Source organism: Acanthopagrus latus, chromosome 3 (assembly GCF_904848185.1).
Source record: "Acanthopagrus latus isolate v.2019 chromosome 3, fAcaLat1.1, whole genome shotgun sequence".
NCBI classification, from domain to species: domain Eukaryota; kingdom Metazoa; phylum Chordata; class Actinopteri; order Spariformes; family Sparidae; genus Acanthopagrus; species Acanthopagrus latus.
The window spans coordinates 6,817,576-6,832,581 of NC_051041.1; the positions used below are offsets into that span (position 1 = coordinate 6,817,576).

Here is a 15,006-nt window from a genome sequence, read left to right on the forward strand (position 1 = left end):
CAATGGACAATTCCTGCCTAGTCTGCCTCTAATAAAGGTAGAGACTGAGATAAAGTTACCCTCCCAATACTTGATAACAACATGCACAATTTGTTAAAATAATACATCTCTATTTTCTTCCCTCCATCACTTTGTCCTCCTCTCAGAGCAAAGAACTCAGCTACTCAGAGTTGGACCTCCGCAAGCCCAAAAGGTTCGCCACCTTTTCTTTTGGCCTTAGAAAGAAGAAGAAGAAAGATGAAGAGAATATGTCCAAGAGCACGTTTGGCCTTCATGGCCCAGGCATTGAAGAGCAAGAGGAGGTAAACCTCAATCCCATGTTTCCTTGCTTTTTATTTGTACATTTGTAAAATGTGGTGCATCAGCTCCCTGTGCAGTTATAGATTCATGTTGTTTTGTGTGACCTCTCCATCACCCCACTTTGTGCCTGTTGTCATTATATTTATGTATTTATACCTATGGCTGTATAACCAATGCGTTGTTAAGCATTTGTTTTTCTTTTTTTTTTAAGGTTTGTTTTATTGACACTTACAACTGCCTTGACTCTCTGGTATTTCCAAAATCCCCAGAGACTAATTACCCATCAGTATGAAATGTTCTTCCATCTGCTTCAAGATGAAATTGTGTCTGTTGAATTTAATTCCAGGTTGTGAGTCAAGCAAACATGGAAGAGAGAAGTAAACAGAAATAACATTTCTCCTTGAATTGCATTTTTGTAATTAGTTTATAGAGTTGCAACTTTGGAAACTGTTCAAAGGTGTTTTCTTTTGATCAGCAGACAGAATATGCTTTTGATCCAGATGTTATGAAGGTCTTTATAGCAGCTATAATCAATAGTTTTAGGGTTAGGGTTAATGACGTATCAAATGACTATGTCAATCAATCAATCAATCAGCTATCTTTCTCTGTTGACTTCCCCTTTACAGTTGATACCTTATTTCATGAATCAACCTGTCAATGACCTTCTTCTTCTAGACTCTGGGCGTCAGTCAGATGGAGTTGGACCAGACCAACATGAAGAGGTTTAGTATGTCTCAACCAGAGCTTGACACCAGCGATATATTTGACATCCCTTCTCCTCCTCCTGTGGCCACAAACCAGTCAGAATCATATTTCACTTTTCTTAACCAATCGGAGTCATCTATCGCTATAAAAACCCAAACGGAAGCAAATGGGCCGCGGACGAATGCCTCCCATCCTGTTGATGTACATCAGGAACCGAAGAGAGCACCGATTGCTACCATTCCTGAGCTTCAGCTGGATGATCCAATCTCATCAGAGATGAAGCACGTTCCTGTTTGTGATAACTCGTCCAAAATAGATCCCAGGTCATCTGCCTCCACGACTCACACAACGACCACCTCTGCGGCTGATGACGAGACTGTAGCTGTCGTTCCAGTCAGACAGCCTGGAGTTGAGCTCGAAACCTCAGATCTCAAAGCAGCACCTGTTGACTCGGCACGCAGCGGAGAGAGTGACAATGTCATCTTCCAGCAGTCTGATACAAAAACAGACACCTCTCTTACAGAATCCACTGGAGTTTCAGTGTCAAATTATCAGCCTCCTAACGATAAACCCTACACAGGAAGTGTCGACGCCCAAATAGATGCCGTTATCACAGAGTCAAGCCCTGTTCCTCACACTGACAACTCGGCTCTCAACACATCAGCCGTTGGCTCCATAAATAACATCCTGTGTGACAATGACATCCTCCGGCAGTCTGACACTAAACCACACACATCTCTCTCCACTGGAGTTACAATTTCAAAACATCAACCTGATGCCCCCAACACAGCTGGCTGTACAACTCCCAATGATAGACCCTCTGTGAAAAGCGTTGACTCCAAACTTAACAAAACTATGGCAGAGTCAAGCCCTTTTCCTCCCACTGAGAACTCAGCGCCCAATGCAGTTTCTGCTTCTGCTTCTGAAGCCCTGATTTCTCGCACTGAGAGATCTCTTCCTGAAACCACCAACAGTGTCACCGCTGTTAGTGGTGAGAGGAGTTCTCGTCCTGTTGATCAAGACAAAGTCTATGGGGAGCTGTATGATTCACTTTTCCCCCAGAATTTCACCTCAGAAGTCATATCGTCCCTCTTAAACCCTCCAGCTCAAGTCTATTCTGAGATTAGGCACCTTGATGCCAAATCAAAACCCGTCATGATTAAAACTCGTAATGAATGTCAAACGGAAACTAACGTGATGTACTCTCACCTGTCAGCTTCACCTACATTTGACTCAGCTGCTCACAGCATGGATGATGCTGTTGCTGGTTATACAAACAGTGAGGTAATTTCTGCTGGTGAGAGCTCCAGGTCTACTTCTTACCAAACCTCCGCTGTTTCGGGCCTGGATGGAGACCTAGATATCCACCACAGATATCCACCCTCCTCCTCTCTTCTTTCAGGCTCTGAACCAGCTGACAACAACACCATCCCTTACTCAGAGCTGACCCATGATCCTTCAGAGGTTAAATCAGCCAGTATCAGAGACACTGTCAAGTCAGTCCCTGTGATTCAAAGCTCTGCCCCTCCTGTTTCCGACTATGTAACACCCCAGGGGACAGATTCTCAGATTACTGCCACCATACGTAGAGTGATCCTTGTCAAAGAGTCAGTCGCCGACAGAGCCAGCGCTGATAGTGGCTCTCTTGTCCCTGTGCCTGATAAAATGAGTGCAGCGGAGGACCTTGAGAGAAAACTTGAAATAGCAGTTCCTCCTGCACGGATGGAGGGGCTTGACGGGCCTTTAAGTCCGACATATCTGAGTGTGGGATCAGATGATGGCAGCGCCATGGAGATCTACTACAGCGCTGAAGAGGACAATGCAGATAGTGGAGAGGAAGAGATGTACAAGGTGGATAAATTAGAAGACCTTCACCTGGCAGACAGGGTGAAAGAGGCCATCAGACTGCCTGAGGAGTTTACGCAGCAGGGGGAGGTTACAGGAATGAGCGAGAGAGACGGGGGAGAAATGAGGGTGGTGAAAGTGCTGAGCGAGGGGGGCAAAATAGACACGGAGGAAAAGAAGGACGTCGGTAGCTGGACTGAGATACAGCAACAACTGAGAGGTCAGATTTCCTCACAGGCTCAAGTACAAGAACCTGGATTATCTGAGTTTCTTGAAGGCAATGATGCAAAGAGTCAGGCAAAAGAGGAAGCTACCAAAGTGTTTCTACAGGTGAAAGAAGAGGGGCAAGAGGAGAGAAAGGAGGAGTTACTGGCCACACCGGTTCAGCAGGTGAATAAACTGATGGTATGTGAGTTTGCTCCACCCTCCGGTGAGCCGCGAGGCCAGGGGGAGGGCTCGGAGGGAAACTGGACCAAGGAGCTGGAAACAAAAGACCACCGCGCTGGAGAGAAACTGTACCCGAGCCAGGAGATACAATACCTGGCTCACAAAGACATTAGTCCTGCACATACGCACACTGCATCCGGCAACACAGGAGAGGTAGACACGATCACACCCAAAGCTGGAGGTGAAGGGTGCAAAGCAAGCACAATAACCAGCACCAGTGCCACAACAAGTCCAGCTCAAGATTCCTGTGGTGGAGTCAAGGCTGTCACGGGTACTTTGACATGCGGCGCTGAGCTGCGATCAGATGCCACAGGGACTGAACACAATAAAGCTCCAGTAGAGAACCAGAGTAGTGAGTGGGTGGATACAATTACTCAGCACACAGACAGAACCTGGACGATTCAAGAGCAGGTGGCAGTTGAGCTGTCAGTCCCGGAGAAAGGCGCATGCCATCCTGACACCGACGCTACAGATTCGCTCTCAGAGAGATACGAGCATCCAGCGGAGCCCCAACTCGACCTGAATCAGGGGTAAGTGGAAAGTCGTGTTTTTTTCGTCAGTCACAATTATTTTTTTGTGTTTTGGGGGATGGCTGCTTTTCGTTAATCTCTGTGTGGAACTGTTAGTTTGCTATCAGTACATTCCAGAGTTAGCGAGCAATGCGGGAAAGTGAAAACACGTGAGAGTTATTTTGACTTGAGAGTGTCATTGAGGAAGATCGTGGCTGTGTAGCTTCCTGTTCTGGTATTTAGAACATACAGCCTGTGGGGAATGTTAAACACTTGAATTGGCCTCGATGTTGTCGTTAATGTAGAAAGATATACTGGTACAGCCCAGAAGACTGACTCTGACTTTCTCACCTTACCGTGTCGTAACCCGATGAGGGCCTGAAATGTGCGATGGATAAACATTTCCCCTGGTAAAGAATTCAGCACCTTGTTTACCAACAGAGCCGCCTGCATACCTGCGTAGTCCTTCACATTCCCTTTTTTTGCTGCAGTGCATGTTGATTGATATCACCTGACACCACTGGGTGTTCTGAGCTTTTGCTGTCACTTAGCCTTCAGCTCCGTGACCTGATTCAGATTGACTAATCCAAGATGCGATCCTAGACCACATTGTGATCCACTGGCAGTGTTAGACAGTAAACGGCTAACCCTCAGATTCTACAGTGCAGCCGTACTAGGCCATGTTTGTGGTGCCATCGGGCACCCCATTGTTTCAGTTAGTTAACAGTCTAATACAATAACCAATACAGTGATGAAATGAATAAGGCCATAAATAAAAATTCCTTCTTTTGTCCAAGACCCAAAGACTCTTTATCTCCTGTTATAAACGACAAAGAAAGGCAGCGAATCCTTCGATTTGAGAGGCGTGAACCAGCGACTGTTTGATATTTTTGCTCGAAAATTGTCGATTAACAATCAATTATCACAATAGTAGGTGATTCATTGTCTTTCAGTCGATTAACTTGGATCTATAAAACACTCAACGTATTGCAACCATTATAGTTTCATCTTGTTTTCAGTTTTGTTTTTTCTGCCATGTGTTTCTTGAAGAATTGATTAACAGCTCCAGTCATCAGTGTGAGATAGTGACAAACAGTGACAGATGAGCAGCACAAGTTCTGTGAGCTTCTCTCATGTTGTGTCTTCTGTCTGAACATCAGTTGAACATTCGAAAATATTCATTTTACAATAATCTAAAACAGAGGACAGGAGCAAATCCTCAGGTTGGAAGCCTGAACCACTTAATGTTTGTCATTTTTGTCATCATAGGTTACTTGAATGATTAAACAAGAGAGTTGCCCAGTCATCTTCTGTCGATTGACTAATTGATCAGTGAATTGTTTCAGCTCTTACTATAATGTGGATAGATATACCACTCCCCATACTGCCCTCATTCAAGCTCTGAGGGCCAGATGCTCTGCTTTGTTTGCATTTTGGTGACATTATGTTTCAGCGGCAAACAGATGGCACGAAAATAAACAGATAATTGCACGGCACTGTTGGAGAGTTTCGTTTAGGTGTTTACGGCCGCCTTTCAAACCTAAAGTGAGTTGGTGTCTCTGATTCTCCAGATTTGAGTGATTGGGTCACTGGCTTGGTCACGCTTGTGGTTTCAGTGTTCCTGGATGTATCACATGACCACACAATACTAACGCGTGTCATCGCTGCAGGAAACGCTTACAGTGTGGCACTGGGTCTCGCGGCCAGATGGCTCATTTGCATATAAATGTATGGACGGTATGTCACGCGGTTATGTTTTGGTATTGCGTCAGTTCCATCTGAGGCTGGCCTTCGTCCAAGGATTTATATTAACTGAGGGACAGATGAGGCTGAAGGTGATCTCACAGGGAAGAGCAGTAGAGACGTTTGAAAGGAGAGTTGCTGTCTTTCATGCGCCAGCTCCAATTTGCCCAAGGAGTCAAGTTAATTACCACGTAACACTTAACAGAAAGCACAGGTAGCTACTTTGCGTGACAGTAATGGTGCATTTGGTGTTAAAATCATTTAAATATTGATTGCTGGTGTCAGTTTCATACAGTAAAAACAGTATCGCAGCGTATCAGGTGTGATGTGCAGCACTACACAGTATGTTCTTTTGCATTTTTTAACACCACAAGATGGCAGCAAAGACATGTTTTCTGCTGCAGTGGAAGACACCAGCAGATCTTATTACCACACATAGAAACAGGAGACAGTGAAGACATCAGATGAGGGAAGAAAAAGGGGCACTACTCTATATGTCGAATACCAAGATCAACTCAAACAACCCTCCTCTGTGACAGTACAAATATGAATAAAGCATTGAATAAAGCTTTTATGCCATGTTTTTTATTCATGCATTCCACAGCAAATCAGCTTTCTGCTGTTGTTGTAAAAACCGAAAAGATCACATTTCGGGAGAGGCTGAGTGAAGGCAGGGAGCTGAATTGTGCCTCTTAGGAATGAATATCGACAAAGAACAAGTTGTTTTGGAGCGAGGGGTTTTGTGCGTGCTTCTGTTTCACCATTTTCATATATTCTTTTTTTTTTTTTTTTTTTTTTTTTTTTTTACATAATCTGCCAACGAGCAAGCTGTTTCCTCCTACGCTTAAAACAGCACCAGTGATCAGGCATGCTAATGCTCACTGAAAGATGAGGCAGTCAGCCAGCCCCACCTGTCTGACTGGGTTCTGTCATGACCAGTACTGTGCGTTCAGACACCCGCATCTGAGGTTGGAAAAAATGTGTGTTTTTGTCAGCCTCGTTCTAATTCTTGTTTTCCTTTTTTTTTTTTTTTTTTTTTTTGCTGAAAACAATGTTGTAACATCTGCCACATCATTAAGGCTCGTTTTATTTTTTCCACGATGAATTTATTAAGTGTAAAACACTTAATCAAGTCTTATTTTTAGTGTTTTTTTTTTTTTTAACAAAATGTGAACGAGACAGAGACGCCTGCGACAGGCGACATGTTGGTGGTAGGATTAGATATGAAGCCAGTTGAGCCACTTGTTGGTCTTAGTCAGAACTTCGCCTCATGAGCTTTGTCCCTTTTGTTTGTCTCTCATGTATGACTGACTGTTGTTTGACAGCTTTACCCTGTGAGACATGTGGAATGAGTGACTTACCTCTGCTTGTAAATCACCTGTCAGCTGAGCATGTGGACGGACCGCATCTTGACCTGACGGAAGTCATCGTCCTGAAATCCTACCTCTTCACAGCTTTATCATGCCGAGACCTTGGGCGTCATTCAGACGAGGCATGGGACGACATGAAGATGTAATGTCATGGTCATCCTGGCAAAAATATATGCCATTCACAATATTATTGTGGTAATCAGGAAAATGTGCCTAAGACTCTCATAATGGCATTAAAATATACAGCAATCACTTGACCTTACATTTTGTAAAGTTACATCCATTTTATTGAGTCATACATATGTCAAGCATGTTTCTTAACACCTGTTTTAGTGAAAAACAGTCAAACAAATCCAGTCATCCTTAGTTAATTATTGCCGTATAGACAAAGGATACATAAATGTTGGCCAGCTCTGTGAAATCCATAGTATTTCCACACATCTGTGCCCCGCTGAGCCTACAGCCATAGTGACAGGCTATAGGATTTGAAATGACTAGAGAGATTCAGGCTCCCCTTTGTGGCAATTCAAAAACAAGCGATATCATAAGTTATCGAGCCGGACAGCCTTTTAAAGTCACAGATATGAGGATATTCACTATTATCAGGGTAATAGAAAATCACCACGATCAACTCATCCGAAGTCTCTCTGTCCCGATCCAAGATAACATCTTCTGTCTTCCCGTCCCTGAGCCCAATCATTCAGACGCTGCAGTGAAAACACCAGTCCTCACATGCATTCTCAGAAAGGGCAGTGTGCTTAAGGCTGCTGGTAGCAATTGATGCTAACAAAAACCACACACAATGGCCCTGTGGTGAGAAGTTGAAACAGAATCAACTTCTCGAGGAAATGCAACCCAGCGTCACGCTGTGGTGAGCAATCGCATTAGCCGCCCATATTAAAGGACATCACAACCCTAATACTTTTAATCAATGGATTTTATGTTTTCTCATAGGCAGTAGTTGACCTGCTATGTTCGATGTGTGGGTAAGTATGATAGCGACACACGCACGAGCATTCAGAGTTCAAGTTGCTTTGAGAAAACCTTAAACATCATTCTGCTGCCAGATGATTGCACCAGCGAGGGTGGAGAAATACACTGCATGCTTGTTGCAGATGGAGAAAGGAACCACTGTGGAAAGGTTGTTGCTCCCAAGCTGGGAGCTAGAAACCAGGCGCTGTCCACACGGAGTTCACTGACCAACAGATCACACTCCCCCAGTTGGAACTTCTGATTTGGTCTGAATACAGCCGGTCGACCAAGAATCTGTCTGGTCACTTCTGTAGAGTCTCAGCCATTTTGTTCTGAAGTCTCCAGTCAGACCAACAAAAATGTTCCAGTCATTTCTTTGCCGTTGTCCTACATGAGCCAGCTTTATGCTGTTCGGACTCTTGGAGCTGCTGTTCTTCATGGAGAAACAAACCTTTCTCCTGAGCTTCCTCCTGAGCTGTCATTTAGGTCAACCAACTCTGAGTGGGTCATTTGCATCCCAGGAACTGCTGCACGGCTCATGTGCCATGCTTGCGAATTGCATGTTCTTGGGCAACAGCGTGTGTTATCACTGCAGGAAATCTTTATGATTCTTACCACGCATACTCATAAGACAATGACCCCCTTTTAGCTCCATAACATGTCCCGAAACCTATAGCACTGCATCTCTTGCCAGATGGCTCATGTGCCAACAAACATATACATGTGACACAAGTTATGTTAAGCTGTTGCAGCAATTGCAAGTATTTTCTGAAAATGCCCACCCTTTTCCCACACACTTCTTTCAACGCCTTTTTATGGTCCTGTGTGGAAACGATCCATCTGGCGCTTTGGGTGACCTGCCGCCTACATTGGCCAGCTTGGTCTGAGATAGAGTTTGATTTGCTGGTTGCCGCTAATGTGGCCACATGCTGCTAGACTCAAGCAGAGATGACGAGAGGCCCACAAAGATCTGGCAAACTCCTTTGGCCTTTCTATCTACACGCATGATATTCTTTTCATTTTCAAAGTCGTAGTTATAAGCTACCCTTAGTACCCTTTAAACCCTACGTAACCCTTGGTACCTACTGTATGACTATGGGTGTTCCGACTGGTCCGCAAAGTTTTAATTCTAACTTTTAGAATCGGATCAGTGTAACTCAACAGAAGGGTTGATGAAAGAATGCGAAAAACAACCGTTTTAAGGTGTACCGAACTGAACTGAACCAATTCACCCAGTTTGGCCTAGCTTCCTCTGGAACCAAAGTCACTTGCTTGAGACCTGTGAACAGACGTTTACATGCCAAACTTGAAAGGTGAAGTAGACAATACTGATTGTTTTAATCTCATTAAAGTTAAAAACCACAACGCTTTGGGTTGGTACTCTTAGTGAGCTACTGGGAAGGTGGCCAACCCAAAGCGTCAAGAGTTTTACGACATCAGGGTGAGACTCAAACATCAGCCGACTTTCTCTAGAAGTGTGTGCTTCACCTCCAGCAAGTTCAGTGCTAATGCTTCATTGTATGAATGCCATGTAGTAACAACTGGACTTAACATGATTTTCATGTTTGCCGTTTAACTTTTAACTCAGTGATTGATGGAGTGTAAGCTACACTTTAACCCTAATCTCTGAGCTCGGTAGCTCTGTAGGGCTGGTTGGTGTTTGACATCTGAACAGATGGCTGTTCATGTAGCAATCCAAACAATCAAGAGTCACACTACTGTACACTGGGTAATCCCCTGTAGGCATGGAGACAGACGAAAGTAAACTCACTTTTTAGCTTCCTTGGAGAGAAGGGAAGCTAAAAACGAAAATCCACTCATAGATTTTAATGTATTTTCAGAAAGACATTCAACCAGGTCTGACAAGATTTTTTTTTTCATCCTGTTATTATGGAAGGTATCACATGTCGGCCTCCTGAGACTTGCGTGTGTTCTGCTTGAGCTCGTCAGTATTTGCAAAGCGCTCTAACTGATTGGCAGTAATTCAAAATCAATGTTGGTAAAGGCGCCACCCTTGACATATCTGTTTCCAGTTGAACATCTCCACTCTGAATATGCTGCCATGTTTCTATGTGTTTTCTGGAAAGAGTATAAAATATCCCAAACATCCTTTTGAACCTTTTGTGTGCACATGGTTGCCATTCTCAGACCTGGGGGGCCTCAACAGGAGCCATTCCAAACAAAAGGCATGTTTCACAGTACTATTTGGTGTAAAACATGTTGGCTACATTCCAACATATTTTTTTTGTCACCAAAGGCGGAAGAGCAACATTAGAATTTTTTTTTTAAGGACTTTACTCAGTATGAAATGAACGGTATTTGCTGTGAAGTAGAGTTAAAGATTTGCATGGAGGTCGAGTGTCCTAAAAAAAAAAAGTCTACAAATTATAGCATGCTCATATATGTAATTACACAGGTCGTTTGCCGTTTTTATGTGCAACGTTAACATTCCCCAAATGTGGTGTCACACCATGTTCTAGTACACACAGATATGGGGTCGCTGTAGAGGCTGGTGCATGTTCTAACACATGTTATTTGCATTGATTTTGATTCCCAGGTGTGTATTTATAGAAGTAGTTCTCAAACATTTTTACTGTCAGATTACAAAAAAAGTTCACACCACCCACCCGACAACTTTTTACCAATCATATACAGTAATAGAAAAGCTGATGTAAGTGCTCACTAACATCAGCAAACTCTTTAACTCTTTAGTGTCACCCCATATATATCCCCCTGTCATACATGCCCCCCCCACCCCCGAGGGGAGCCCGCCCTCCAGTTTGAGAACCTCTGATTCTCAAAGAATGTCCCGGCCAGCACCTTTTAACTTGATACACTAATGTATCCATATGTGCCTCTCATCCATCAATCCTCCCATCCGTCTCCTCCAGTCTTATTGTGTCATTAGTGTTATAATTTGCATGCTCCCGTGAAGACTTGGATGAGGTTTGGGATCGCTGCCAGAATTTTGTAGGTGTGGTTCTGTCACTGGAACAGCAATGTGCTCATGATGTCCCAGGAGGACGTGGATGATAGAGGGAAGAATTTTTTGAGTCACGTTGCTGATTTGAAAGGGAACTTTAGTCAACAGCAGTGCTGATGTTTTTACACAACTCACCTGAGTTATTGCCACACGTTCACAAGAAAGAGCTTAGTATGCAAATGCTTGCTGAATTTTTCTTGCCCTAAGTCAACCTCCTGGGCTACATGCTTGACAGGCTGCTCCCCCTTAATTGATGGAGGTTACTGGGGGTGTATACAACGTGACATGAATGCCTGCAGACACTACAGCACTGACTGCTTGAACATTGGTTCTCAACTTGGTACTAGTGTCCCAAGGGAAGTTAATTTCCAGGGGTTGCACAGGAAAAAATCTAAATGAACATATATAAGACGGGTTCATTGAGTGTGTTTGTGAGTGCCAAGGTCAAGTATAGATTCAAATACAACATTATCAATCAAGGTATCAGATACATAATGTAGGATGAAAACAAAAATGTAGAGGATCAGTGTATCAACAGCACAGAGGTTTAAGCCTTTTAGTTTTTTTGTCATGCTGCCATCGTACTACTGTTATTATAAGCACAATAACAGGCTTCATTAAAATGTATGATTTGCTAGATTGATTAAATGTATATAAATAGCGTATATATTTATTTGTGTGCCCCGCACGTCTTAAACCAAACCTATGTCTCTGTGGGTGGTCAGAAAAATTCACCTTTAGGCTGAAAAGTACCCAATTAAGCTTAAAATCGGAAGGTAAATATAGTGTGGTTTGTGGTTAAGTGCCCAATTGTCATGCAGAAACCAAGCACTGTGTTAATCCTACTGTAAATACTGTCTCTATTCATCAACTTTTAGCTCTCATAGTTCAGGCCCACCGATACTCAAAACTTTTGCAGCGATGGTAAAAAGTCTCCAACACCAGCATATATTACCGTCGTCTTTTATTCTTTACCGCAGAGAGAGAGAGGGAGAGAGAGAAAAAAAAGCATTTTTATACTACTTTCTGCTGCTAGGTTCAATGTCAGATATTGGAGAGGAACAGAAGAAATGTACCATAAGGTCGAGTTGTGACCTTTTCGTAACACGTCACCAAATGCCTTCAAGTAATTCACAAAGGCAATTACATTCTCATGACCTTTCTGTTTAATCCACCCCGGGTGTACGCTCATCTGTTTCACCTTTTTGATGACGGTGAGTCACGGCGTCCGTTCATTGTGCAGTTTCACAAGCTCTTACACCTTTACTGGTATCCACTCACACAGTCAACCTTTTAGATAGACAGTTTTGGAATCCTACCCCTCCTTGAAATGTTCTCGCCATGCAGACTGCGGAGATCAAGATGTTTTACAGGTGAATGACTCCACTGATGGAGGATCCGATGAAACTACTGCTTGACTTCTGACAGCTGCTTGACATCCAAATTAAGGCATAGTTTTCATGCGGCAAACGATACTTGTGGAGACGATTACGCTGGTTTTTCTGTAATGCCTTACCTTCATCAGCTTGTCAGGTCTAAATGCTTATAATTCCGGCTCGCCTTTGGTGTACGCTTTGAAGAAAAAGCTGTGCAGATGTGAGAATGTCAAACTGTTTGACACCCTATTTACAGTGTACAGATATTTCCATAGTTGTCTCAGCTTTTGTTAATAATCTATGTTCTGCGACAGAGATGAGAATTCAACTTCTGCTTCACAAGGCAGCTGTTTATGGGGGACTCGTGAGAGACAGAACACATGTAAGAAACCATAACAGCAGCAGTTGCAAAGATATCCAGACTACTTGTTCCTAGTATTGGTCAAACTCCAGAAACACAAGGCACCACAATTCCCATAATTCAACTGGATAGCGTCTCAACTTAACGTTTCCAAGGGTTTACTTTCCATCACGATTAATTGTCTGCTAACCATTGAGTTCATCGCAATTTCTTGTTGCGCGTGCTGTGATTTAAATGAGGAAAAACATGTATTTCAACCCTTATTGTGCCTAAATAATGTGCTGTTGTAACTGATAAGCACCAGGAAGTGTCAAAAGCTAGTCTGAATTCCTGCGTATTGTTCTAAACTTGTACCGTGTTAAAGAGATGTCTAATTGTTAGAGCCATTATATTATATTGTACTAATTGTGAGGTCTTTATGAACTGTGTTTGGCACTGCATCCAAGGCGCAAGATCATCAAAGTTGCTTTGCATGATTTGCATTTTGGCATAATGTGACACACCACGCCCCGGAGGCTCTGCAGCCCTTGACACACTGATCAAATCCAACTCCCTCTCTGTCCCTTGTCTTTCTATTTTGTCATCTGTTGCCCTTTTTTCTCCTTCCCTCTGTGTTTATCCAGGTCCCCAACAGCTCCACAAGTCTTTGCTTCAGAAAATCAGCCGCCTGAAGCCGACCAGGAAGTGGCTGACAATATGAATTCAGGCTACAGCAGCCTGAGCACCAAACTGACCATAAAGAACATATCTGCCTCGCAAGAGGATGAATCCAAACGTTTCCGTAAACTTTCCCTGATCAGTGAGGGTGGTGCCACCGAGGCGGGCCAGGATGCAGCGGAGTCGAGCACAACTAGCACCACTGTGACTGAAGTAAACGGAGCAGATTTACGCTCAGAGTACAGATGGAAGAACAGATTCGAGTGGGTTTCTCAGAATAAACCATACAGACCAGAGGATTCCTCTTATGCTGATTCTCTGAGCAACACAGAGTCTGACACCTACTCCCGTCCCTCCTCCCTGTCCTCCTCTGCTCTCCCCGAGGCTACAGCATACAAATATGATAGCCACGCCTACTCCTCGGAAACCTCCACCCCCCCAGAGGAACACATTACCCCTGGCAACAGGCTGAATGACAGGGCCAGTGTTTATCTGAGCGGTGAGGGCGAGCCAGCAGGGGAGCGGAGATATGAGTGGAGGAGAAGCTTAGTGGAGCAGGAGGAGCCTGCTGCAGCTGCAGGTGAAAGAGAGCGACTGAGGGAGGCAGAGCCAGAGAGGATAAAGTCACGCTGGGACTCACCACAGCTCCACGTTTCCGGCCTCTCCTCCACACAGCAGAGCAGTTACGACGCCACAGACAGCTTCAGGGGCCACGACGACTACGACTCATCCCTTTTTACTGGAGTGTTCCAGGCCACGCGCGTGGAGCTGGTCTCCGAGCCTGCAGCTCCCCCCTCCACTCCCCCCGCCTCCCCCGACACAGACTCCCCCAGCCAGTTCGAAATGGATAGTCTGGTGGACACCCTGAAAAGCATGGGACCTACCCTGAAGCCCAGGCACACGCTCATGCGCGGGCCAGCTCCGACCCTCATCTCCTCCCTGCCACCGATTGTGGAGGATGCTCCCAGTCCTGTCACCGCCGACGTCCCCGATTCCGGCACCAGCGCCCTCAACGGATTTCACAGTCAGCCCACTCTGCCAACCCTGCCTGCCGACCTGGGATTAAAGAGGAGCACCGTCAGAGACACACGTTCACCGCTGGAGCTGATGAAGCAGAGCCAGCAGGTATCGTTACATTCAGAAAGAAAAAAACTTCATAGCTCTTTACACAGACTTCACAAAACAACAGTGAAAATCTATTTTCAGAGTAATTGTATGAATGTAGCATACATTAACTGAATAACTACACATTGTTGTTGTTATTATTATTATTATTATTATTATTATTATTATTATTATTATTATTATTGTTATTGTTATTGTTATTATTATATTTTTTTCTGGTTCTTCATGTTCCATGGCTGAGTTCCAAGTGTGATGGAAACAAACAAAGCAGTACCAACAAATTAATCAAGAAAGTCAACTGAAGAGACAAAAACGTCTGATCTGTATCATTATAAACGTGGGAAAGGTGGCAAATTATTATATCAGTCCACCACTTGATTTATTAGCAACTGAATGACAATGTATAGTGAACATTTGAAGGGACCTGGACCAAACTTTTAAGGTTACGTTTTCAAGGTTTTCCCTATCTGTCATCTTTTTAGTTGCTGATTGATCAGATAGTGGTGAAAATGGGAACATTTTTTCAGATTCCCTGCATTTATACAAGATGCAACCTGGAAAACAGCAACATAAAATGATCCAAGCATTTGAGCTTCTGTGACGTCAGAGGAAA

At 43.9% G+C, this 15,006-nt stretch overlaps 1 protein-coding gene across 4 annotated transcripts in view; it reads left to right on the plus strand.

Moving 5' to 3' along the window:
- Window positions 1–15,006, plus strand: part of LOC119016931 — a 48,620-nt gene that overhangs the window by 15,141 nt on the left and 18,473 nt on the right. For all 4 annotated transcript variants that reach the window (XM_037093301.1, XM_037093302.1, XM_037093303.1 and 1 more), the window contains exons 3-5: window positions 147–302; window positions 976–3,827; window positions 13,235–14,393. In XM_037093301.1, the coding sequence (XP_036949196.1) occupies window positions 147–302; window positions 976–3,827; window positions 13,235–14,393 (4,167 nt within the window). The remainder of the gene's footprint in view (window positions 1–146; window positions 303–975; window positions 3,828–13,234; window positions 14,394–15,006) is intronic.